Here is a 27,823-nt window from a genome sequence, read left to right on the forward strand (position 1 = left end):
ACAGTGTTCGCCTTGGTGTCCAGCTTGAAATGCTCCCACACTTTTGACATTTTCTTCCTTTTCTTTTAGTTAAAACCAAACATATCCGCCGCCTCTTTCTTCTTCCTCTACGTGCGCGGCGTCAGCACGTTGTGCCGCATTAAACGTAGTCCGGGCGAAATACTATGCTTTGAGCTGGAAAAATTCAACGATTCTCCGAGGCAGAGAAAATTCCTTGATCATTTTTTGTAATCGAATTACTCAAATTATTCGAGGAATCGTTTCAGCCCTAATACCAACTATCAGTCAAGTGTTGAAGAGAGATGAACCGTGCTCATGAGCCAAAGTTCAGATGCTGATTGATTGCTCAGGTGAAATTTGAAAACGAATTGATTACTCTCATGTGGTTTGAAAGCAGTAATCCCTTTGGGAACAATAACGCCTTATAATAACATCAACAACATGGATGAAGGTTTTACTACATAAAGCTCTATAAATATAACAGTCATTGGTCACTTTTTTGGAGTTATATCCCAAAGTTCCTTGGGGGCTAATAATTTTGGCCGTAACTTTAAATTCGTGAACACATTAGTTAAACACATGGTAGGAGATGAGGATGGAATTGTTGGATCAAACTATCACATGCATTTTTTTATGTTTTATTGCAACCGTCTCCCAACCCCTGTTATTCTGTTTCTTTACCAGTTATTTCGATGGCCCATTGCCAGCAGGTTGGATGGAAACGAGATGCTGGAGATCCAAGTGTACAATTACAGCAAAGTCTTCTCCAACAGGTGAGATGCAGCACACGGTTCAGGGGGAAAAAGTACATTTGCAAATCAATGCATCAGGTAGTATTTAACTGTGTGCTTCAGCGTCATTAGGTTTAAAAAAAAAAAAAAAGGAAAAAGGAAGGCGGATGCATTTCAGGATTCAGGAGTACAATGCCTCGATGCATGAGAAAAAGAAAGTCCTTTTATTTAGTATAAATCACAGGTCTAGCAGGAAAATCTAAAATGTCAAGAAGCTGAAGAAAGTTGGGCAGACCAACAGTACAACTACAACCATGACTGAAGAATGACTGAAGCATGACAAACGAACTGGCATGAGAAGGAAGAAAACAGTTCATATTTAAGCTTGCTTTGTTAAAAATCAAATGTTGCTTTAAAAAAAAAGCAGATCCTCTTCATATTTTAAGCACATTGTGTTCCATTAAAGAGATTTTAAAAATGTGTCTGTTTATGGCGTAATATTAGGTTACCAAGTCAGAAAACCAGTTAGAAATGACCATTCAAGATCAAGCTGTCACTGCCGTTGGAAAATACAAGTGACATATCATTCAAGAGCAGTGACAGTAGGACTTGCATACGCCACCTCAATAGCTGCATACGGTATCGCTGGCTATGTTTAAGCCTCTGGGTCACTGCCTGTTGGATTTTAAAGTTGCTCCATACTTAATCTTCATATTTCAACATTGAAAAATGGTATTTGCCGCATTTGCTGTCAGCATCACAGCTGCTCCATCCTTGCACTGCCTTACGATACCTTGTGTGAATCTTAGAGATGACAGGTTGTCAGTGTTTGTCAAGTAGTTTTTGATTCCTGAGAGAGAGAACGAGTTGCAGCACAACAAAAATCATTTCAAAATAACCTGCCTTTGGTTCAGCAGCGTTCCTGCTTTTCTGTCACATCTTTTCTGTCACACATTGTACATGTTTCTTAAGTAAGGGAGAAAGAGCCAGCAGTCCCCAAGAGTATGGATTAAAATGCCTGTATAACAGCTTGCAAACCACAGAACTGGTCCTGATTCAGTGTCATATCAAAATGGAGCTAGAAGTAATAGAGCCTTAATAATAGGCACCATCCAAACAATCAAACTGGGTAAAACACACCCTAATACAGTGCACTATGCAGGTGCAATCTTTGTCTTCAAGTATTTGCAGTATTTGTGTGTGGTTTTTACCGTGAGGTTTACAAGATACTAGTATGATGTCTTGAGTGATTATTTTTTAAATGTGAGTCTAAGTCTCATGTTTCTGTAGTTTATTTATTTTACGTGTTTAACTCATTTGAGCCATCTGTAAACAAATGAACGCACGTCTACATGCTCACTTTTTTTTACTATAATATGTGAGGCAAATCTTGATTTTTATTCTTTTAACTGTTAAAGGTCACATAACTCATCCAAAGATACAATCGTAACAGCAGAACCAATAGCAGCACACTCAGTCACCTATTCTAGTATTCTTAGAGTATGACCAACATAAACTTTTCTATTTGTAAATAGAAAATGACATATAACAGAAGATTCTCTGGCAACCTACATTAATAGAAACTTAACATACCTGACATCTATAAACAGAAAAGAGAGGGAAGAGCAGTGTGCTGAACCACCCAACTGTTTGAAAGAAATATGTTTTAAAACATAAGGATTTTCTGCACCTTCCAACATCTTTTTCAGATGTCAACGCAGGTCATATTAAGACTCACACTAGTCTTGCATATTCTTTGGCTTCAAGCCTCAGTTGTCGTTTTAATGTGACCGCAGGGATAATGTGTTGTATTCAAAAACGCAGGAAATGTTCACACAGCGCTGCGTTTCCAGACACAGATGGACAACTGGAGCTGCTGCTGCTCTCCTAATGCGCTTCTAATGACCCTCTTGGGTAAACATCGTGTATAAAATCAATTTTGGAGGGTATGCTGATATTGGTTAATTAAGACATTTCCCACCATTCCACTTCACTTTTTAGTTGTATTTTTTGTTTTTATCTGCCTTCTCCAGATGGTATTTTGCACTCTAGCCTTTTAGGATAACATGTCTGAAAGCTTGCAAGTTTTTGTGTTAACGAGTATGTCCATCACCCGTGTCTGAAAACATCCCTCCATCCATCCATCCATCCATCCATTCATCCATTTATTTTCTATACAGGTTTTATCCTTTGCAGGGTCACGGGGGTCTGCTGGAGCCTGTCCTAGCTCATTACAGGCGAGAAGCAGGTCGCCAGTTCTGTCTGAAAACAATTACAGTCAAGTTTTCAACAGCTGCTTGGTTTCATGCATTAGGGTGATTTATGTGTCTTATATGTTCTTAATGATTAAAGTTAAGAAGTAACTGATCCAAAGCCTGACTCAGGAATGATGAGGAAGGTTTATCGAAGAGGACTGGGACTGGGTTACTGGGAGGTCTGGCAGCGTGAGTGAGCCAGGTGGAGAGTGGACATGCAGGTTGTTATTTGGAAGCAGGCTGGCAGTTTTCCAATTTACCACTAAGGTACAGAGATGAGAAGAAAAGAGAGAGAAAAAAACAAGGATTCCAATTTACTGGTATTGCTTGAGGAAAAGATTGCATTACCCATACTGTCAGAGTTCAGCCCACTTAGATTTGAGTGTTCATAGGTAGTATTGCATGCATGTGCATCGTACTGATTCATTTCTTAGCCACTCGCATAGACAACTGAGAATGGAGAGGTGGTGACAGGTGTGCAGACAAATGTCATATTGACTCTACGTCAAGGCAGTTACTCAGCTGTCATTAACATTTTTTGTGGTGCTTTTGTGTGACGGAGAGTAATGGAATTAAACAGAAGTCAAATTTCATGGCCAGACATGATCACCTCTAAAAGGTCCGTCAAATTAGAACAGTTGACAGTCGGTTTGTCTTCCCTGATAATCTGACAGATTACATCCGACATTGTAGTAGTGAGAGTTTAACAGCTTCTCTGAGGGGGTGACAGGATGCCCGTAGTTGTCTGTATGTTGGTCTTTTCTTGTTTCATCGTTCCTCATGAGCAAGAAACAAAACATTAATGTGTCATCATGATCAAGAGCTCTGTTTGCTTTCGTATGTTCTCCATTGTATAACTTTTGTTCTGTGTCCTGTTTTCAACATTCATTGTGATTTCAAGGGTCATGTTTTTCTAGAGTGTTTTGGTTTCCTTGCTCTCTGTGTGAGGTCTTCCTCTGTTCAATTACTTCCCTCCTTGTCCACCTCTTCCTCCTGTGATCTTTCCCGTTTATTGTTACCTGTGTCTTCCCTGATTGTCTCATTGCTCTTGTGTCTACAGTATATACTGTCTTGCCTTTCTTTCTGTCCGTATTGGTCTATCGTAACCCTGTTTGTGCTCCCTTGTTGGGTTCTCTTCTCTTTGCCTTCTTACCTTAATAGTTTGTATTTTGTACATTTTTTGTTAAAATAAAATATGTTACTCCTGTCTCCCAGTCTGCTGGATTTGAATCCAACTCCCATGAAAGCAGGCATCAGTAATGCAAAAACAACTTTAATCTGAAAATCTGCCTGGAGGGCATGAAACAGGCCACAATGTAAAATGGAGTTCTTAATCACTGAGTTGTGCCAAAATTAACAGTGAAAATACAGTTTCAGAATTTCAAAATTGAAAAAATAAAATAAAAAGCTGAATTACAGATGTTCAGAAGCAAAGTTTCCGCTCTGACAGACATGTACCCACATGCAGCAGTACTCTTACAGGCACAAAGACAGACGTGCGACCTGGCACATGCTTAAATAATTCATTGTGTATTATAGATGTTGTTGTTCTCACACCTGTCTTATAAGTCCACAGGTTATATTATTACCATGAAAACTGATCTACTTCATCACTGATACCAACACAGTGGGCCAGGGTGTCACACCCTGGAAACATAACTGTGATCTCATTATCTGAACACAAAAAGTAGTCAGTGATGCATGAGGACATCTGTGCTATTAGGGCGTATTCAGCATATTTTGGTATTTGTTTTCCATTTTTGACCAAGAGATAGTTTCTCATATTCTGCAAAAAAACATTTAGATACACATGAGGAGAAATGTAGTCATGACAAATATAAATCACTACATCTTTAGGACGCACTATATGTCAGTCAGTCAGTTTTTACTGTTGATAGAAGACTGACTCATCTACTAGAAGAGTAACTCAGGAGGTTTTATTTAGAAGTCTTGTATCCTTAAAGCCTGGGATATACTTGCTGTTGGTGCTTGCGTTCGCGTCCGTTCACATCCGTTCGCGTCCGTTCGCGTGCACCACCAACCGCAACGTTGCTCGCGTAGTACGTAAGGAGATCGTGTCGTACCGGCAGTAACTGATAGGGGGCAGTAAGCAGAGCAACAGTTGGAAAAGTGATTAAATATTCAGTAGTAGCGGTAGTAGCAGCGGTAGTAGCAGTAGCAGATTAGAACAACGAACAAGTTTACATGACACCATTGGATGATGTAGGAGATTATAACATTGCTTTGGTTGCAATCTCGGAAAAGGAAACGGTGCCAGTGACCTCCGCGTCATCACTTGTGGCCAGCTGGGATCTGACCGGGACCAGCGCCACTCGCTGCCACAGCGAGAACTGCAGGTCGCTACGCGTTCAGTGTCTTTTTGACACTGAATGCAGGATACGCGCGTCGACGTGTCAAATGAACGTCGACGTGTCAAATGAACGCAGGATAAGCGTGGCGGCCATGATGCGTACACGTACGCGGTCTGAACTGCAAGTATATCCCAGGCTTTACTGGGCATCACAGTGACTTAGTGGTTAGCACTGTTGCCTAACAGCAAGAAGGTTCCTAGTTTGACTCCCTGGCCTGGCAGAGGTCTTTCTGTGTGGAGTTTGCATGTTCTCCCCGTGCTTGCGTGGGTTCCCTCCAGGTACTCCGGTTTCTTCCCACAGTCCAAAAACATGCATAGTAGGTAAATTGATGTCTCAAAATTGCCCGTAGGTGTGAGTGTGAATGTGCATGGTTGTCTGTCTGTATATGTGGCCCTGCGATGGACTGGTGACCTGTCCATGTTGAACCCCTGCCTCTCGTCTGTAATGAGCTGGTATAGACTCAAGCAGACCCCCGTGACCCTGCAAAGGATAAAGCGGGTATAAAAAATGGATGGATGTCCTTTTTCTATATGGCCCAGTGTTCCGACTCACAGCCAATCTTATGATGTTAAATATTTTTAATTTGTCTCTGGCCCCTGGTTCTCTTTCAGACAGTTTTAAATAGGCAGTTGTGCACCCACTGCTGAAGATACCCAATTTTGATCCCAAATCCAGCACGGCAGCACGGTGGCCTAGTGGTTAGCACTGTTGCCTCACAGCAAGAAGGTTCCCGGTACCGGGTACTCCGGTTTCCTCCCACAGTACAAAAACATGCATGCTAGGTAAATTGATCATTCTAAATTGCCCGTAGGTGTGAGTGTGAGTGTGTCTGCTTGTTTGTGGGGACTGCGGGTGGAAACTAGCATTACTGCTAAACCCGGTGTATTCACACTGCTTAATGCATTAAGTAGTGTGAATGTGTGGTAGTGTGCATTAATATGCATTGCATTAATATGCATTAATATGCATTGTCCCGTCTAAATAAACTTTGAAACTAATCTCTAATTATCTACAGGCCGCTATCTGAACTGTCTTTCTACCTAAGGCTTTTGAGAAAGTTATCTCTGTGCAGTTGTTATAATCTATGGAGTAAAACAGTCTTTTCAACAGTTCATAGTTTTGTAGTTTTGTTTTAGAGTACTCTGTATTACAGGGACAGACCTTGTTTAGTTGACGATTCACCTACTGGTAAATGCAGATAGAGGATTGTTCGATTTTGATTCTATTAGATTTAAGTTCTGTATTTGATAATGATCACAACATCCTCCTCCATCTTTTAGACTCCTGGGTTGGAATTAAGAATTCCGCCGTTAGCTGATTACCTTCATATCTCTCTAACAGAACATTTTCTGTCACTGTGAATAACGGTAACTCCTCGGTTGATCAGTTCAGTTGTGGCATCCACAAGGCTCAGTACATGGTTTGTTTCTGTCCTCTGTTAACATACTACTCCAAATATTTCCTCCAGTTTTCAGGGCAGGTTAAATCCCCCCTCAATGATCAAGATATTGCTTTCTCCAAATTTAGTTTATTTAACAGAAGTTTTAATTTGCCCACAGGATGTAAGTTTCAGATTCAATAAGACGGTTTAATTCAAGCTCAGGAGCATAAACCTTTTTCTTTTTGCCTTTTCAATTATGCTTTTTGCCACTAGCGTAAATAAACTATTTGAGCTCTTTGTTTTTTTAGACTTGCAGTTACCTCACTGAACCTTTTAACCAAACGTTTTAGGGGACCTATTATGGCATTTAATGTATATTTTAAACAGGCCTTAAATGTCTTAAAAACAATCAAAAGCTTGTTTTTTCTACATAAATCAGAAATTCAGCCTCTGGGCCATGTCTTTATTTTTACCTCTTCTAACCTCCTTCTCTATGAGGGATTCTGAGGGGAGGGGAGGCTATGATGATAGGACTCTGTGCTGATTGGCTGCCTGAATGACGTGTAGCAGGGGAGGGCAACAAAGCCTCGTTCTGGCCAGAAGAGCCGACTGCGTACACAAAGCGTGTCCCATGCGATGCGAGCGAGCTTCGGCCACAAAATTAATTCCATTGCTTTATTTTGTATTGGACTGTCCTAACTGGCCGCGAGTTTAACGGTTTCAGTGTGGACAGAGAGCTTCCGATGTCAGGCAGCGCTACGCGATAGTCGGACGCTCGCATGCATTTATAACACGTTGTAAACGACTCCCTGGGATTACGGTTCTGCGTTAAATCGACGCGTACCCTAGGCCGTAGGCTCTGCGTTGGTGTAACGCAGAACCATAAATCAGCCTGTAGTTACCTGAAGAGGGAAGACGAGGTGACCCGGTCACCTCGTCTTCACACTAATTCACACAGCAAGATTTAATTGAATTCAGGTACACCACAGTTATTTACTCCGATTCCTCATCATTTCATTTCTTATGTTACAAGACAAATGAATCATGTTAACTGAATGTTCACAAATGGAAACTTTATTGTTAAAAAAAATAAAATAACATAAGTTGTATATAAATAACATTTATGCACTATTGCTGACTCAAGGAAGGACCGTGCGTCTTCTGAAGGTGTCGTTGAACAGCTTTAGGTGCACTGCTTGGAAGATCTGAAACCATAAACAGAAGGAGCTGCTCACCGGTCCGGTCCGGTCCGGTCCGGTGAGCAGCTCCGGTGTTACCTAACGAGTGAGTGGCTCCGTTAGGTAACACTGGAGCTACCGGAGCTACTCACCGGTCCGCTCCGGTGAGTGGCTCCGATGCCCCGGAGCTGAGCTAAAAACTTAGCCCATGCAAAGATCTTACTTGTAGACCAATATAAATAACATAAAAAATTACCGCCACTTACCGCTGACTCGTGTGCAGTTGCCGGGTCCGTACTGTGGGTACTGATCCTTTTATGAGGGTAAGTGTCGATGCAAAACCTAATTTTTACTGTCCCTCGTTGTTGAAACAGCCAGCGATACACTTCGCTTCTGAACAATGGTGGACGCTCTGGCCGGCGGAGTTAGTTGTGGGCGTAGTTTCACGCAGCCGAGGCCGACCTATGGAAATCTGCTCCTGTCATTACGTAAGGACGGGAGCAGAATCTGAACGGCTCGTAAAACTCACATGACACTGGAAGGATCCTCCGGGCGGGGTGAACTGCAGAATTTGGTTGCTTTCCTCCTCTGTGTTGGCAGGGTGAGGAGAGACCACTTTATACATGTTAAAGCAAGAAAAAACGTGTTTTTCATAATAGGTCCCCTTTATGCATTTTAATGTCTTGCGACAAAGTGTGGCTATATTTTGGTTTTCTGTCCTGGGGTTCAGGTATATAACAGCACTCTGTGAGAATGCAAAGAAAATTCTTGCTTTTTGTCAAATCAAACACTTGTGATTATGAATTGGATCAAACTTTAGATGCTTCAGCTCTTCAGCTTTCAGTTAAAGTAAAGCATCTTAAACCTGTTATCTCGGATTCTTACAACCCTTTTTGTTTCTCCAAACTACAGGTTGGGCCATGGATCATATTTCCTGAAACGTGCATGCATTAATCTCGCATTTAAAAAAATAATGGTGCTAAACAGATTTTGCGTTATCCCATCATAAACATGTTATTAATTAGGGCCCGAGCACTTACAGTGCGAAGGCCCTATTGTATCTGTAGGAATTTTTCTTTCTTTCTTCTTTCTTTCTTTCTTTTTTATTTTTCCGACGAAATGAGGGCCTTTTTGCCCCCCTAAACTGCCCCAAAAGTCACCAAATTTTGCATGCAAGCCAGGCCTGGCGATAAATTTGATATTTCACGGTTTCCATTAATGGGCGTGGCCTAATGGCTCAACAGCGCCCCCTAGAAAACTTTGTGCCTCAAGCCCCACAATACGGTTTGCCGTACATCCACGAAAATTGGTACACACTTGTACCATGTCGCAACTTAAAGACTCTTAAAGTCTCTTGGCGCCATGGCCCAAACCAAACAGGAAGTCGCCCATTTTGAATTAATCGTGTAATTTATGCCAAGTCTTCGGCCCTTAATACGACCCGAAACGCACCCAGGTGTGTAATACATCAAAATGTGCGTCTCCATCTTGCGACGACGCACATTACTTTTCTCATTCAAAACCGTGGCGACGATAGATGCCAAAAAGCGCGCCCGCACTTCATCTGGTTGGTCCATATTTGATAGTTCCTACTTTCTGCCATAACTTTTGAATGGTTTGATATAAAGACTCATGGGTGGTGTAATCGGACTCGGTATTGAGTACTTGAACATAATTGGTGCAAATTAGCCCTGGCCCTTCTTCTGATTGGTCAATATTTGATAGTCCCTATTCTCTGCCATAACTTTTGAATGGTTTGACATAAAGACTCATGGGTGGTGTCATCGGACTCGGTATTGAGTACTTGACTTTCATTGGCCTTAATTAGCCCCACCTCTTCTTCTGATTGGTCAATATTTGAAAATCCCTATTTTCTGCTATAACTTTTGAATGGTTTGACATAGAAAGTCGTGGGTGGTGTCATCAGACTCAGTTTTGACTCTTTCACCTTAATTGGTGCAAATCAGTCCCGCCCCTTCTTCTGATTGCTCGATATGTGATAGTTCCAATTTTCTGCAATAACTTTTGAATGGTTTGACATAAAGACTCAAGGGTGGTGTCATCGGACTCAGTTTTGAGTCCTTGAACATAATTGCTGCAAATTAGCCCTGTCCCTTCATCTGATTGGTCGATATCTGATAGTTCCTACTTTCTGCCATAACTTTTGTATGGTTTGATATAGAGAGTCGTGGCTGGTGTCATCCGCTAAATGTCCAGGCCTGAAGACATCTACGAGCAAATCATACAAGCGCTTCCACTGCAGCACGCCTGTAAAGTGCCTTTGCCTACTAGGTAATTTGACACATTAGACAGAATCGCATATTTCCGGCCTAATTATTTATAAATAAGCAGTTCTCAGTTTTTGTAATAAACTTTACTACATCGCAGTAAATGGTAAGGTCTATGATGACATTGAATTTTATCCAGATCCCCCATGCCCCATGGAAATGTTTCAGTGCATTAACAGGCATCTGTGCTGAACTAACTTTAATGTTCTCCTGTTGTCTGGTGTTCAAAAGCAAGGACAGTATTTTATCCCCTCCCCCTCTTTCCACTGGAAGGAATTTAAATGAAAAGATCTGGGGCATACTGTGTTTATAGGCAGTTTTTGTGTGTGTGTTGTTTTTTCTTGTAATGGTACATGGCTGTTGTGCAGCTAAAAGAGCTCTCTGCCTGCAGGAGCCACAGCAATAAGAGCTACTTAAGGACTGCACCATGCTCAGGCTGGATGACATGTTGATGGACTCTGACAGTCAACTATAAATACACAAAATTTAAAAAATATATAAAACAATCATCTTAATAACTTTTTGCGCCTTTTTAATAGTGTGTTGATAAATCCATGTGAATGAAATTACATTTATCTTTGAACACCGAGTGAAAGCTTTTGGAGCTTTTTACTCCATACCTTTCCATGCGCTTCATGACTACACCGCACCCACACATAGCCTACACACACACATGAACATAGATCAGCTGTAAAAATTTCCATCTCACGCTGTCTCCGTCACCTGTAAAGACTTTTGACTGTACTTGAACTTTAGATATTGCGTTTCAAGGTTGTGTGCAAGTCCTTTCAAATCCACCTAAGCGAGATGTTCTGTCACACTTTGATTTACTTGAAAAACCTTGAGGCCGACAAAGAATAATAATAGAAATTCAAAGGGAAAGGAGTTCTGAATTATGGAATAGATGAAAGTAAATTGTTTGTCAATAATGAATGCCACCCTTTGAAATGCTAAAAAGTGAGTTAGAACATGATAGGCCCCGCTCAGCTCAATAATTCAGCACTCGTACAGGCGTTACAATGGCTGAAAGGAAATGACTGAACATTTGCTTTTCTGAGCAGCTCTGGACATATTGACCAACCCTGTGCAGCAGTGGAAATAGTTGATTATACTGGGCTGGGTTAGCATTCATCAGGGGTTTCTTTAGAGGTGCTGAAGTATATGCTCATCAAAAAAAAAGTTTTCTGCATAAAATTATGAATATTCTCCCAGACTCCTTTCTTTATCACATCACAGTCAAGCCTATGAAGTTGAGCATGGAGTTATCCACCAGGGAGCCTGACAGAAACCCACATTTGCCTGAGGGGAATCCGTTACTTAGAAGAGCAAGAAAAAAATTAAAAAAGGCGAAGTCAAGTCTAAATTTACCTTGTTATGAAGTTGTGAAGCTCTGCTGACACATGAAGCCTGACTTTCTACTGTAGGTGGAATTCATCACCACTGCCACAAGAGAGAACAAAAAGTGCAGATGAGGACAGGAGGCAGAGACAGAGCGGGAGCAATGCTGGGAAAAAGGCAGAGAATAATCACAGGCGCGCTCTCTTTATCTGTGCTCTGATAAGAAGCCGGCTCCCTTTGTTGTTTGTCTTTGCTCATACATTGAATGAGGGATTATTTGATGTTTTTCATATTGAGGTGCAAGTGTGGTTGTGTGTGTGTTTTCATACACTCGTGCCACATCTCATCTCATCTGTCAGATTATATTGTCCTGTTGGGAAGCTCATATTGTCAGCAGTGAACCCCGCAGATTTCTTCTTTGTGCACGTGCATGTTCAGTTATTGCTCAGGTGCTCCTGTCTTACGACATTATCTCTCCCTGCATACTTGCCAGGTTTTGTGTGTCTCCTCCTCCGAATGAGTCCATTGTTCTCTGCTTCTGAATATGTATTAGCCAGTATGTTATGCGTGCAGTAAAATAGAAATTGCAGCTTTATTTTCAGTCTGTGTTATCTGAGGCGGGTCATTTGTAAACAGAGCTTATAGAAAGCCATATGGTTGCGTCTTGGTATTGACAGCACTACATATTCTTTATTTGCTGCTGACTGCTCTGCAAACAATGCGCTGTTATGGAGGAAACTCATTAAATTATTCACCAGCTCTAATTGGCAACTTGAATGGGAGCTGTACTGGGTTTCTTCTCACTATTGTGTCCATGAATGATCCTCATCAACGACAATCTAATGATCCCATGTAGGTAACAGTCACTGTCAATAACTCATGTTCTCTTGTATATCTTTATGTTTTTTTTTGTTTTTTTTTTAATTTAAAGAAAGGCTCTGCATTAAATGCAAATGTATGAAAGTACATGAGAGAACACATTATCTTGTAGACTCGTGCTGATTGACAACTCCACCTGTTGTATTAGTGCAGACTTGCACACTTCTTATTAAACTAGGTCTGGAAAAAATGGTTTATTATAGATTATTATCATATTTGGAATGTTAATGCATTAGTTTAGAAAAACATAATTATATCCGTAGGTTTGTTTAAACCCCACCCCCATTTATTATTTAATATGTGTCATGGTATTATTTTGTCACTTACGAACGTACTAGAACTAACTGAGAAAAATCATCTGGACATTTAAATGTGGCATTCGTAACAAGACCCACTCCAGCTAGGGGAAACAGCATCATTGATGCCTTTATCATTTCATTTAATGTAGACCATTATGAAAGGAATGAGGCTGGCACATCCCACAACTTCTTGCAGCCACAGCATTCAAATGTTCAAACAAACATTTGACACAATTATTTTCTAGGCCTGTGATTGGGCGGCTGGATGTGACACATCCTTAATGAGGCAGTTATAACACTTTTTTGGCTTTCCTTCTTTTGCTTTTGTCTTTTTATTATAATTATTGTTATAAATAACTACCCTTCATAAACAGTCATTTTTTTATGGGTTATGCACTTTTATGAAGCTTACACCATTTTATAGTTTATATTAAAACCTCTAGTATTCAATCTATGACATAATTCAGCCTTTTGTAAGAAAAGTCACATTTCTGAGTTCGTAGCAAGGAATCTCCTCCAAGTCTTTTCTTTTCTATTTCCCACATTTTTTGAAGGTGTTGTTCAATGTTGTCAGTGGTTATACCCCACAGGATGTGAGTTAGAAGAGATGGCCACGTTCTGGAGTGACTTCGATGTGAAGAGTACCCCCAGAGGTGAGAGAGTGGTGATTGAAGAAGACTTCAATGATAAAGTCGGTGCAGGCAACAGAAGTGACGAGGAAGTGGTGGGTAGGTTTGGTACCCAGGACAGGAATGCAGAGGGACAGATGGTGGTAAACTTTCCAAAAAGGTTGGAGATGGTTGAGGTTAATATTTTCTACCAGAAGAGACAGGAACACAAGGGTCACTTATAAGAGTGGAGGTAGGAGCGTACAGGTGGACTACATCCCATGTAGACGATGTAATCTGAAGGAGACTAGTGACTATAAATTAGTAGTATGGGAGACTGTAGTCAGACAGCATAGGATGGTGGTCTGTAGGGTGGTGGTGTGTTGGATGACCCTGGTGATGAAGGAGATGAAGAGGACAAAGACAGAGCAGAGGATGAAGTGGCTGAAGCTGAAAACGGAAGAGTGTTGTGTGGCTTTCAGGGAGGAGTTGAGACAGGCTCTGTGTGGCCAGGAGGTGCTTCCAGATGACTGGAGAACTACTACTAATGTGATCAGGGAAACGGGCAGGAGAGTACTTGATGTGTCATCTTGGAGGAAGTTAGACAAGGAGACTTGGTGGTGGAATGAGGAAGTGCAGGAGTGTATACAGAGAAACAGATTAGCTAAGAAGAAGTGGGACACTGAGGGGTCAGAAGAGAGGAGACAGGAGTACAGGGAAATGCAGCATTAGGTGAAGGAACCGGTGGCAAAGGGCGTATGATGAATTGTATGCTAGGCTGGACAGTAAGGAGGGAGACGCTGATCCGTACAGACTGGCGAAGCAGAGAGACAGAGATGAGAAGGATGTCAGAAGTGTCATAGCAAGATGGAAAGAGTACTTTGAAGAGTTGATGAATAAAGAAAAGGAGAAAACAAAGAGTAGAAGAGGTGACTGTTGTGGACCACGAAGGTTAGTAAAGATGGGGTTAGGAGGGCTTTGAAGGGGATGAAAAGTTAATGGGTCCTGATGATATACCTGTGGAAGTATGGAAGTGTCTAGGAGAAATAACATGAAATAGCACCGATCTTTAACTGTAGTGGTTATTTGTCCTCCAGGTGAATTATAGCAAAATAAATAAATAAAAATAAATAACACAAAGTATCAAACTATAATAAACAAACGGCCACTGAGGGAGTGGATTTACGCAGGATATAAACAAAGTCCATTGTCCAGGCAAAAAATAAAGTTTCCAGAGGTTTATTTAACTGGCAAACAAACAAACAAAGAACAATGGCTCTCTGCCGCCTCTCTTGTCCTGGTAAAAAAACATCTGCCCTCCCAGGTGCCTGGCTCACCTGTGTCTGCCAACCCATATATGTATTCTCACCCGGTGCGCTCCAGCTACCCGGTACCTTCAAAATAAAGCATGGTTAAGTAACAAAATAAACTTAATCAATACTAAATATCATAAACAAATTAAAAGTGTATTCCCAAAACTAAACCACAAAAACTAACTAAATAATAAATGATTAAATAATATAAAAGTGACAAATAGCTCCTACATTAAGAACAAGGGAGACGTGCAGAGTTGTGACAACCACAGAGGAATAAAGTTGTGCCGAACAATAAAGCTGTGGGAAAGAGTCGTATAAGCTTGACTTAGGACAGAAGTGAGCATTTGTAAACAGCAATATGGCGTCATGTAGAGAAAGAGTACCACAGATGCAGTATTTGCTTGGAGAATGCTTCATTGTGTCTTTGTAGATCTAGAACAGCTTATGACAGGTTACAGAGAGAGGAACTGTAGTACTGTATGAGGAAGTCTGGAGTTAGAGAAGTACGTTAGAGTGGTGCAGGACATGTATGGGAGCAGCAAGACGGTGGTGAGGTGTGCTGTAGGTGTGACAGAGTATTTCAACGTGGAGGTGGGACTGCATCAGGGATCGGCCACGAGCACCTTCTTGTTTGCTATTGTGATGGGTAGACTGACAGATAAAGTCAGACAGAAATCTCCATGGACTATGATGTTTTCAAATGAATTGTGATCTGTAGTGAGAGCAGGGAGCAGGTGGAGGAACATGAGAGAGAGGCGGAGGTGTGCACTGGAAAGAAGAGGGGATGAAGGTTAGCTGCAGCAAGACAGAGTACATGTGTGTGAATGAGAGAGACACACGTGGAATAGTGAGGCTACAGGGAGCAGAGATAAAGAAGGTGGAGGATTTTAAATACTTACGGTCAACAGTCCGGACCCACGGAGATTGTCGAAAAGAGGTGAAGAAACGTGTTTTGGTTGGAGTGGGTGGAGAAAAGTGTCAGGAGAAGGTTAACATGAGGCAAATTATACCTTAATTTGATGAAAACCATATAAAGAAGATTATTTTTTTGCTGGGTACCCAAAGGACAGGACATCACAAGTTTGGCAGAAAGTCATTAGTAAGATGGTTTTTGATAAAGTTGAGAAAAATGGGAATTATACAGCAAAACAAACCCTAGGCAGCCCATAAAACACCTAACTCCAGAGTCTGTTGGAACTGCAGTAAGTAGAATAAAGGTTGGATGGAGAACTATACGTGTCCTCTGCTCCGACGTCTCTGTTTCCAATGAAATATAGTTTTATGGTCTTAAATTACTTTTCATATTTTAGCTACAATGCTGTAAACATTCATGGATTGGAAAAAAAAAAACAAGAGAAGCGATATGACTGGATGTATTCAGTTAGGTCTACAAGTATTTGGAAAGATTATAGTTTTTATAATTTTGCATTTCAGCCTTAATTTAATTGGTTCTCAAGTGCTTGGACAAGGTGATAATTGTGAATACCATATTTTCGTGACCATTAGGCGCAGTGCGGCGAATGTGTGTTGTCGGGGGCTCTCACTGCGGCTCCCTCGCGGGAGCGCTTTGAGAAACACCGTGCGTTCCGGAGGAACCGCCGCCCAAGCGGCAGCCGACGCGTCCCCGTGGGCAGGGAGGTCGGCCTGCCTGGTGGCGGGCTCCGTCGTTTACTGTTGTGCTTGGCTGCCATGCTAATTTTGGACAACACCTAAACCTGAGATGTCGTACTACGTCTTCACTGTCGCTATCTTTAGTTGCGTTTCTTTTTGCAGGTTCTTCAGTTTACTTCATTTTATTTGAATAAAACAAAAATGATCCCTAGGCAAGCAAACAAGTTCAGTGCAGTCCAGCTAAGTACAGTATATTCTAATTCAGTCCAAATATATGTAATCTCGTCAATATGTAATTTAGTAATTTAATCAAAACAGTCTCGATTCAAAATGTAAATTATGTCTGTTGGGGATTCGACCCCTGAGAAACTGGTGTAATGTGAATATTGACCACTACAGGGTTCCGCTCAGAGAACACGCAGAAATTTGATTATTCCACACGTTACTGTATTGGAGATTCACATACAGATGACGGATGGTGACAGAACTGAACGAATGATTGCAGTGATGAACAGATGAGTTTCTGCAATAAACAAAGGGAATAAATTACAAACACGAAGTATTAGCATTAATAAGCATTAACTAATACAGCAATTCACACACATTCTCAGGGATGCAGCTCGCTAGCTAAATTAGCCACTTAGCTCAATGTTAGGCTATTATTCGAATGGCTAATTACATAACAAACATTTATTAATATTAAATACACTCAAGAGCATAAGAACAACTAGAAACCGACCAGTTTTACCACATAACATACATCATCAATGACTCAATCTAACTGTTCTGTCGGCGCTGTGTAACGTCTACAAATTGGGCAACCAGAAACAGTTTGCACCGTCAGATTACATTTCAAAATAAGAGCGTCTTAAACAAAATAAGAGTGTCTTAAACTGATCGTCTCTGTCCGTGAAGAATTCACAACAATGTCTATTAATAAAAAAACAGCCTAGCAAAGAAACTCAAAACATTCTGATCGAACCATCAGTTCAGTACAATCCCCCATCCTGAGCAAGCACAAAACAAAAGTAGAGACGCAAAAAAAAACGAATTAATGGGGCTAAACAAAACTCCAGCACAACCAGACTCTGGGAGGGTGTCCATCTGCCTCGACGGGTTGGGGGTCCGACATGACACGAAAGAGAGGCCAGCAAGCACAGAGAGTATTGCAGGGATATCTGCCAGTGAGACACACAGGATAATAATATTCATAGCAAAAGTAAAGAAAGTGAAGGAAAAAAGTTGTCTGCGTCGAAAGCACAGGCTGGGACGTATTTCTACAAAAGAGGGGCTTGATAACCAAGGGCTCTACCTCCCAATCTACTTTTTTGAAAGTCTAGAAGTCTTTAGTTTTACCCTCAATAACTGAATATTAGGCCCTATTGGATTGAGATAATCCATTGACAATTGACTTGGCCATTGAAGAATATTATTTCTTTACCTTCAAAATATTTTTGAGTTAGTTTTGCAGTATGTTTAGGGTCTTTGTCCATCTGCTCTGTGAGGCACGGTGTTGAAGTATAGCCCTAAAGACCTCAGAATTAACCTTGCCATTTCTGCCAACAGTCATCAATAAGCACTAGCGAGCCTGTTCCAGCGGCAGCTGCACATGTCCTGACAGTGGATTATGAGCTGCGCCTTTCCTTTCTCCATCCTTTTTCTCTTCTCATCATTCTGATAAAAATGTATCTTGGTTTCGTCTGTCCAAATCAACAATACAACAAATCAACAACTTTCTTTCAAAGTTGAATTTGGATTTCCTGTCCTTGAGGTTTCCACCTTGTAGTAAACTCTCTTTATTTCCATTCTTGAAGTTTTCTTAAATGAAGATCATCCACTTTAGTTGTCTGGGGTTTTTCAGACACTTTGATGTTGTTGAAGTGCTGTTTATTTTTAAGAGCCAACAATACTCTTGATTTGGCCAAACTTAAGGATTTTTAAATATTCTTTTCTGCTAATTGTCCCAAATCTACTCTTGATACCTCTGGACGTGAACATATAAAAAGATGACAAGCTCTTGACAAAATAGAAATAACAGATTCAACTTGAAAATGAAAAAAAGAATCATCTACAAAATACAGTCATCCATCATTTTTTTTGTTTTGGTACCACTGTAAATAATTTACCATATGGGCTACTCCTATGTTTAACAGCAAAAATTACATTTAAACGCAGAATATGTTGTACACATTGAAGTTGAGACCGAGGGGAGTGTAAAGCCTGTCCTCTAGTTTTTCTTATTAGTTAAAACAAACAGAGTTTTTTCTTCCTACGAATTCCAAGTAACCTTTAACTTTGTCAATACCAATCTTTCAGTCTGTGTGCCCAGGGAAAAAGTATTATGAGTCTTCATTTATTGGAATATCCTTGTTGAAACTGATAAAAGTGGATGAGAATTAGCACTCTAAAATGAAGTAAACTCTTATGGAGTTTTTTCTGGATTGTATGTGGTAGAATGACCAATAGTTATGGTTTCTGTGGGGATTTTCAGAGAGCTCAAACTTCCTAAAGTCCCAGCTGCTCTTGGGCGACGGACAAGGTACACCTTAGATATATCACCTGTCTACAGCAGGCCCACACAGAGACAAACGAGGCAAACAAACGTGTATGCTCCCACCCAAATGGATGCTTTTGGGTTGTGTCAGGAAGTGTGGGGAAAACCCATGCAGGCTTTGAGAGAAACTGGCAACTTCTCCACAGAATGGCCTCAGCAGAGATGGGAAGTGTCTTGCCGTGAGGCTGCCATGCGAGCCAACACGCCCACGTCCCCGTCGGGGTGGTTACCTCAGACGTGAAAATGTTATATTTCTCAATACAACTCTCACATTTATTTTTATATGTTACGATGTGTAACAACAGTAGTTCCTTTGCCCATGATCAGTTTACAAGATAAAGTTGAAATTGTTCAAATCTATAATCCTTAAACTTCCAAAATGTTGTATCCCAAACCTTTAACGGCATCAAAATCCCGCTTGTACATGAATATGTAGCAAAAATGAACGTTCTTCTCAGAGCAAGCAGCCTATCGTCCTCCACCTGCTTGTACTTCATGCTTATAACCTCTTTTTGAGCAATGCTGGGACGGCCACTTATTCAAGTAATACAATACAATTCCATATATGTCATTCATTTATCTAAATATAGCAATCTGTGAATTATTTTCTTAGCTCCAAATTTCTTTTTATTGAGTATGTGGTTCTGTCTGCGTCTCGAGCCTGACACCTAGTATTTTTTTTCCAAGGTTTCACTTTACACAACAAACTTAAGCATTAAAATAGGTTGTGAGTTTAGCAAGTATGTCACAGTTGGTGTTTTCCAATGGCAAAAATACATATTGGAACATAATGTCAAGTAAGTAAAGATGTTTAATTTGCTCAGCAGTTTCAATATCATTTATTGAAACTGCACAATATCACTCACTGACCAAAGAGATGTCCCTCCACCACGTAACACCTTTTACTAGTCCTTTACATTTCTTTAAATGCACTTCCCAAAGTATCATCTTAATGTGGCTTATATAAATTCCATCTATAGTTAGTAGCATAAGGATGATGATTACTTCAGTACCGGTGCATACAGTAAAGTGTTTGTGAAATTCTACCATCCATTTCCTCTGTAACACAAAGTTTACATCACTTTAATGTGTGAAATTTAGTTCAGTGAGGTGGTGGATGAAGGCGGTGGGGTATTTTCTCAGTGGGTCCCCGCTCAGCGTAGTAGAGCCAACTGTTTGTTCATGACACTATCACTCACGCTCACCTCCATACACTTGAGAAATGAAACTCCGTGGAGAACAGATGCCTCTGGTGAGTAGAAAATACATTTGTCAGTATTCATTGGTGTAACTGAAAAGGTAAACGCAATGTGACAATGACTCAATAAGACTCAAATGGAGGTGAACAGATGGGGAGCAGAGGAGAAACAGGATTCTATTGGTTTCTGTTTACACCACCTGGACTTTGTGTTTTCCTGCAGGCTGGTGGGGACTTTCTGTATGGTACTCCAGAAGGTGGCTGAAGAGGGACATCTAGAGCTCACAGAGACACTCATCGATGACAACAACACATCAATTAAGGTAAACTCTCACTGTGGAGTGAGTGGGAGAACATTTTGGGCGTACCTACCCATATAAGAACTCTCTTTAATCATACATTTATGCTTTGAATAATCAAATAAAAATATCTGACTCACATTCTCTATGCAAACTCGCCTTCGTTAACGGTAGGGTAAGCAGGTCCTACATCACAGCCTCAACGAGCCTCTCCTTCCAATGATAACTGAGAAAACACATCACATCATCAGCAGAGTACTGTTTTTGAAGGCTCTTTTTTTTAAACAGCGTATTCACAAGACAAGCCACTAGCGGATTAGGAGGAGGTATTCACCAGAATGTGTTTTGGGTTAGAAATCATGTTGAATTGCTTACCCTGCCTTTAAGGACTGAGGGAAATTTCTTTATCTATGTGATGCAAAACAAAACCAATTTTTTACACTCAGGAATTTGAACAAGGTTGTTTAAAGAGACCACACTGTGTACGAGCAAAAACTACTCATTGGAATATGTTGACAAACTGATCACCAGAATCTTTGTTTTTGGATAAGAAATCCAGATAAACCTAATATTAATCTAACATTGGTACTTCGAGCTGAACTTGCAGGATGTTAGCAAAATGGTCCCTCCCTACACATAAATCCTTACTAAAACAGGGACACACAACCTTCCAACCACAATTGCTTTGCAGAAACCCTCCCATTTTTCACACATAGATCAACTAAACGAAAATTGAAATGAAATCATAGACTATAAATGGTAGATAAATCAGAATTAATTTTGGGGAAATTATACACAAAATTCAAGAATAAATTTAACAGAATCATACTACAAACTAAAACATGTTGTTTGGTTGGCGTATTATAGGTTGTTTTAAGTTTTTGGGCGAGAAAGGGATAAAGATGGCAGTTGAAAAGGGGATTTTTTTTTTTTTACTTAAATAGCAAATTAAAAGAGAGGATTTGGGTGTCAAAGTTCATAATGGCTTAAATGAAGCATGTTTTATAGCTATAAGTGACAGGCTGTCAAATGACGGAAAAGTGATTTCTGATTTCCAAGTGAAGAAGCGTCAAAAGCAGTTGTAGCAGCCACCGTTTGGCCATTAAAGACAGCAGCATTACAGACCCCCGCATCAACCATGGTCTGATGAAAACACAATATTCTGGTGGCAAAGTCAGCACATTTCAGTGGACAGCATTAATATTGATCCAGATATTCTTCATTGTTTTTAAATTTTGCTCAGAACAGCCCAGCAGAGAGTAGCTCAGTGCCAAGAAGGAGTGTAGATTATGAATGCATAATGTAACAGTTAATATTTATCGGAAAAGGACGATGGTATGCTGGGAGGTGAACAAAACTGGACAAAAAACATCAAAGGATGGAGAATTGTTTTGCTGGAGCTGAGACTGATGGTGTGTTGGTTCTGCAATGCTGACACGCTGCATAGTTGGCTTAAGGGTTTCTAAACACAAACACACGCACAGTGAGGAAAAATGCCATTACGCCGCATTCCTGTAGGAAGAAAGCAGTAAAGATAAAAGCAAACATTACCTGAGACCAACAATTTAACATACAACCCTACTCTGGTGTTGTTGCTATGGTAACAAATATGACTCCTGGTGGACTACAGTGATTGTCTTGTGAGGATGTACTGGGAGAAAAAAAGGGCACAAAGCACAGACACATGAAGGAGAGCAAGCAGAAGCCCCACGTGCTTTTTCTTCTCATCCATCTTTGTCAGGGGAATAAATTGGCCACTTTCTAATAAAGATCAGGACATTGTCAGGAGGATAGTATTCGTCCAAGCATGACTCCGAAGAAGACAGTGCACACAAAGTAAAATACTATCCATGTTTCTGGCCCGCATTAAAGTGTCAGTTTCAATTCCCTCAGCGTAAGCCAAGGAGAAGACGTGATTTATTGGCGTGATTACCTTGTTGTGGTATAATTTGCCATGGTTGAGCTCCTAAAGCCTAAAGCCTTATTAGAACACACTAATTGTGTAATGAATGATGGATGAATGAGTATGACTTATGTTGTCAAAGTAACATGCACACACTGTAAAAGTATCAGATTTCTTTCATAGATACAGGCAAGAAAAAACTTAACAATCAGAGGTGAAATGATGTGGACAGAATGTATTATTGTTTATTCATAATAATAATTATACTATTGGTTTGAATCCTGATATTATCTCTTCTATAGGTTCATTTTCTTCAATTCCTTTTTTCATTTTCAGACCAGCGTCAACATAGAGATCAGATACCAGCCCATGGATGGTACTGTAGGAGTGTGGAGAGATGGAGAGTTCCTAGATGTTCCTGACGACCGTGATGGGGTGTTCACCTTTGAAACAGACAGTCTGCTCTCAGGACAAAGCCACGGGTCAGGGACGTCCCATGGACGATCTTTACAGGGATCTATACCCACCTTCAGAAAGTGAGTCAAGTGAAACGCTGTTGGTTTACCTGAGATTAGGCATGTTCAGCTGATTTAATTTCAAAAATGGATGTGACATTCACACATTCGTGATTTCCAACTGATCTAGAAACAGTTATGTTATGCAAAGAAATACTATGGACTAAGGGATTTTTAACACGATATGAAAAAGAAAGAGCTGAACATGTTAAATGTCAGCCGTCATCTGTGATCTAATCTACTGTAAGATTGATTGTACAGGTAGGGTGTTAATCCTGCTGGGCTAACTTGCCTGACGCGCCTCCTAAAGCGCCCTAGGTAAGCTGCAGGGTCATCAGCCGGGGACCACCGCTCATCGGAGTTTTGCTCGCTTTAAAGGGGACATATTATGGCATTTAATGTATATTTTAAACAGGCCTTGAATGTCTTAAAAACATTCTAAAGCTTGTTTTTTCTACATAAATCAGAAATCCAGCCTGTGGGCCCTGTCACTAGTTTTACTGCTTCCAACCCCTTTTTCTGTGCTCCATTCTAAGGGAAGGGGGGGGTATGATAATGAGGCTCTGTGCTGATTGGCTCCTTGAATGACGTGTAGTAGGGGAGGAGAATAAACCTGCTCCGCCAGAGCAGCCCGAGCCTGTAAATTATCACAACACTGAATTTTCACAAATGGCAACTTTATTGTTAAAAAAATAAAATATGAGTTGTATATAAATAACATTTATGCACTATTTCAGCCGGATCTGCCCGGCAGATGCTGAACGCCGGCCCCGGAGCCACGCCGGGCGCCCAGCATGGCTCCGGGGCGCATCGCCCGTTACCGGTGATCAAACCGACAGATTTCGATGAAAATCTCAGAGGGTGAAGCTGGTCCAGCCTGGGACGTACCCCAGAAATCCCTGCTCCCAAAGCGGCTGGGAACCTGGACAATTTAGTCGGACGGACCCCGCTTTGGAAACCAGGAAGTAGGCTGGAGCAGCGCGCATCACCGCGGCTTTAACTGGGGAATCTGACCGGTTCCGACCGGCCGGGACCGCAGGAACCGGCCTGGACTGGTAGCAGGGACTCCCGGGGACCGGCCAGCGGAATTTCAGCCGGATCTGCCCGGCAGATGCTGCACGACGGGCGCCGCAACCCCACGGCGGGCGCACAGATCGGCTCCAGGGCGCATCCTGTGCGCATCGCCCGTTACCGGTGATCAAATCGACAGATTTTGCTGAAAATCTCGGAGGGTGAAGCTGGTCCGACCTGGGACAGACCTCCGAGGACCCAGCTCCCAAACCACACGGGAACCTGGATGATTTAACCTGGATCCGTCCGACGTCACCATAGGCGCAGATTCAGAATGGCTCAAAAAAAGGTCACGTGACACTGGAAGACTCAGTCAGGGGGGGGAGCAGACCCTGCAGAATTCCATGGTATTTTGTCTCCCCTGTGCTGGCAGGGTGAGGGGAGACCACTTTATATATGTTAAAACAAGAAAAAACGTGTTTTTCATAATAGGTCCCCTTTAACCCCGGAACACCTCCTGGTGGCGGAGCGGTAGCAGGGACGTCTCCCTGCCGCCCCCTGCAGCTGACCCATACTATTGCTTAGACCCCCAGATCTTATCCCTTCTCCTCAGCCACAGCCAGAAACTTCCTTTCTCCGCTTCCTCAGCAAGGGCCTTGGTTTCCCTTCGGAGCTCAGCTCCTGTTGTTCCCAACTCCCGTAGCAGCCTTGTCGTTGACGTACCGACGAAGCCCCGACAGCCTACCTCCACTGGGTAGATAGCAGTGGACCAGCCTGCCTCTCTGCACTCGTCAGCCAAGTCAGCATATTTGATTGCTTTCCGCACGTAGGCAGCTAGGACTCCCTCCTCCCAGGGGATGGTGAGCTCTACGAGCACAACAGACTTGGTTGCAGAAGACCATAGGACGATGTCTGGCCGGAGCGATGTGGTGGGGATCTCGCAGGGGAACTGTAGCTGTTTGCCGATATCAGCCCTCATGCTCCAGTCCCTTGCCTGAGAAAGAACGCTCCGGGGGCTTCGTCGGCAGGTGACTCCGCTTCCTTCTCCTGGCCTTACGAACCTGACAGGCAGCTGTTTGCCTGTGGGATGGTTGTTGGCCTCTCGTCATGCGGTTCTCAAGGACTTCAGCCAACTTTGACAGCACTTGGTCATGCCGCCACCTGTAGCGCCCCTGCCCCAGCGCAGCCTTGCAGCCCGACAGTAGATGCTGTAGGCTGGCGTTGGGTGCACTGCAGAGGGGACAGCTCTCTTCCTTGCCAAACCAAACCAAACCAAACCAAGTAATAACCTTACTAAGAGGCATTCGTATCACTATGATTTACTATTATTCATATTTGAGCAAAACCAATTCTACTGCTTTATCAAGTATTTGAAAAAAAGGGGTTAGTTTTTTATTACAAAACTAAATAATAAAAAAAGATGTGTGGCTCTAGTGGGCTCAATTGACTGCTTAAAGGCAGGAAATTTGGAAAGAGAAATAAGGGCCTGCTGCACAAATACTGCAGACTCCACACACGGGGGAGCCCATTCAAGCCAGGGAGCTATGCAGCATCCCTGACTAACATTATTTGCTGTGTTATAAAGAAGCTGTGCTGACAGTCAGATAATCCCATTTTAACTTTAGGCAATGAACATGAGTGGACAGTGGAAAACAGAAATGCAGATCAGCCAACGAGATTAACTTGGAAAGTAGAAAGTAGATTTTGTAGCTGATTGGTTTAAGTCATGTCATGTAATTGAAATATTTCTCACTCACATACAGCCAGGCATCAGTTTTATTTCATGCTGCCTTTTCACCTAATTTTGGCTCCTCACTGTTGACTGTCATACAATGGAGGAATAATTTGAAAAGAAAATGTTTATTGGCTATGTACCTGACAAGTAATTCCCAGCATTGGTCTTCACTTCTTATTACACGTGTGTGAGGTTGTTCTTGAATCGCTGACCGACGTGTTTGGGTTTGAGTGGGATTGTGGACAATGCAGGCTTCATAAGGACAACAAATCTGTGTCTGGATCAGTTTTGATCAGCTCATTGTTAGACCATTTTAGTACAATGGAAATCAATGTCTTTGAAATGCTCATGAATCATTTTATGTTTGGTTTGATTGGGATATTGCTAATGTAGTGCTACTTGTTAGAAATCTAGCTTTTAAGAGGGGGAAATGTGGATTCACCTAGGTGTGAAGAAAAATACCAGTAATGATAATTACCATGACATCTACAAAAAATAAAATAACATTGTTGGATTCATAAAAAATAGAAGCGATAATGGTTTTGCTTTATATTCTGTTTCTATTGATAGAGAACTGCTGGTAGGTGGTAGACTGTGTCGATTTGTCACTTCATCAACTTGTCTGTTCTCAATCGATTACTTGCAGAATTTGTCAGGTATTATCTTAGCTTCTCTCTGCGCTACCTTTTAGCTACCCAGAATTTTGGGTGCAGTGTAAGACATCTCCAAAAGAAACACACAATATATGAGGACTAGTTCGGATTTAAAAAAGTGAAGAGAAAACTGGGTAGTCTATTTATACAGTGGGGAATGTTCTGCCTGTTCATGGTCATGTCTGTGCAAGGACAGAGATATTTAATATAAAACACTGTAAGTGCCTCGTCTTTCAAGGCGTTTTTGCTACCAATAGTTCTTCATTCTTTTGTTTTTTGCTGAATAGTGCATGAAATCATCTGTGGGTGTTATTGATTTCCACTGAGACTATCTGCACAGCCAGACCCATAAACCCATCATTATGCTGCACATTGAATGGGCGTGTGAAAAATGGCTTGTTTGTGTGTGTCAAAAATGTCGCAGTGCACATGTTTGTTTTTGTTTGTGGAAACCGAATGTCAGACTTCCGGGATAAATTAAAAGAATCACTTGCAGCATTTGGAAAACAAGAGAGCATCCCACGGTCGTTACATAACGCCAAAGACAATACCAAGCTGTGGATAAACAAATGTAAAAAAGGGTTTAACAAGTATGGGAAGAGAGTTTAGCATTCATTTATGGCACACAGAACAGATTGTTTTGTATTAACATAAAAAACTTTTCTTTGTTTACTTACTTTCAGGTGAGTGAAGTGAATGTCACCCTCTTGTTGCTGGTTGCAAATAGTGAGATATAGTTGAATGCATTACTGATTGAATTAGTAAATCGCCTTGCCACTTCTCATTTACACCTTTTATATCCAGAAGGACTGGTTAGAAAGCGTTGTTCTGGTTGACTTGCTTTCAGAATTAAACTTTCTAAAGCTCCAGAGCGAGACTTAATTGTCCTTATTCTGGTGATGAGGCATGAGTGTGGAAGACATGATAACCTGGAACAACTCTCATTCCTCTGGTGAGGAGAAGGAAGAGGAAAGAGATAAGTAGACTATCATAAGGCTTTAGGTGTATTTTCTACAGCCGTTTTTTTTTCTTTTTTTTTCAAACCTTAAATTGTCCTTTGGGGTACCCTTTTTTTATTGAATGCAAATATTCACATCAGCATGCCTCTTTGCCAATACAGTTGTTGGCAAAGAGAGATTTTTCTTTCACAGTCATTATTTGATAGTATATTTTCATAAAATATAGTTACAAATGATGACATCAAAGTTTTGTTAGCAGTGGTCTTTCTCCGGTCTTTTCTTTAATTCTCTGACAACAATCAAGTTTCAGCAGCAATCATAACTCGGAAGCAGCTCTCCCCCAAGTAAACAGATCTCTGTTGGTCAATACATTCTCATTAAAAGACTTCATGATTCAGTTGGTTTAATATGGCAAGATTAGTTTCCAAAGGTAGAAAGAAAAATCTCTCTGGGGTTCCACAAGGATCAGTTCTTGACCCGTTACCCTTTAAAATTCCTGGTTGGGTTGATCATAAGAATATCATGATGCTTCTCCATGCCAGATATATCACTTTCTTGTGTTAAATAGTTTTGATGATAATACCTTATGAGTATCCAGAGTATCCAAGCTGAACATTAACAAGACTCAAAGTGTTGTTGTTCCAAATAGTCAAAAATGTGAACTCTGTTCATGCTTATCATCATTGTCTTTGATCTCATTTGAAATAATCACATACCGTAACCTGCCATCTCCACAACTG

The 27,823-nt window shown here is 41.3% G+C and overlaps 1 protein-coding gene across 8 annotated transcripts in view; it reads left to right on the forward strand.

Moving 5' to 3' along the window:
• Positions 1–27,823, forward strand: part of otofa (otoferlin a) — a 102,107-nt gene that overhangs the window by 35,361 nt on the left and 38,923 nt on the right. For all 8 annotated transcript variants that reach the window (XM_061707497.1, XM_061707499.1, XM_061707502.1 and 5 more), the window contains exons 3-5: positions 685–773; positions 20,232–20,331; positions 22,547–22,746. In XM_061707497.1, coding sequence (XP_061563481.1) covers positions 685–773; positions 20,232–20,331; positions 22,547–22,746 — 389 coding nt within the window. The remainder of the gene's footprint in view (positions 1–684; positions 774–20,231; positions 20,332–22,546; positions 22,747–27,823) is intronic.

Source organism: Cololabis saira, chromosome 18 (genome assembly GCF_033807715.1).
Source record: "Cololabis saira isolate AMF1-May2022 chromosome 18, fColSai1.1, whole genome shotgun sequence".
Taxonomy (NCBI): domain Eukaryota; kingdom Metazoa; phylum Chordata; class Actinopteri; order Beloniformes; family Belonidae; genus Cololabis; species Cololabis saira.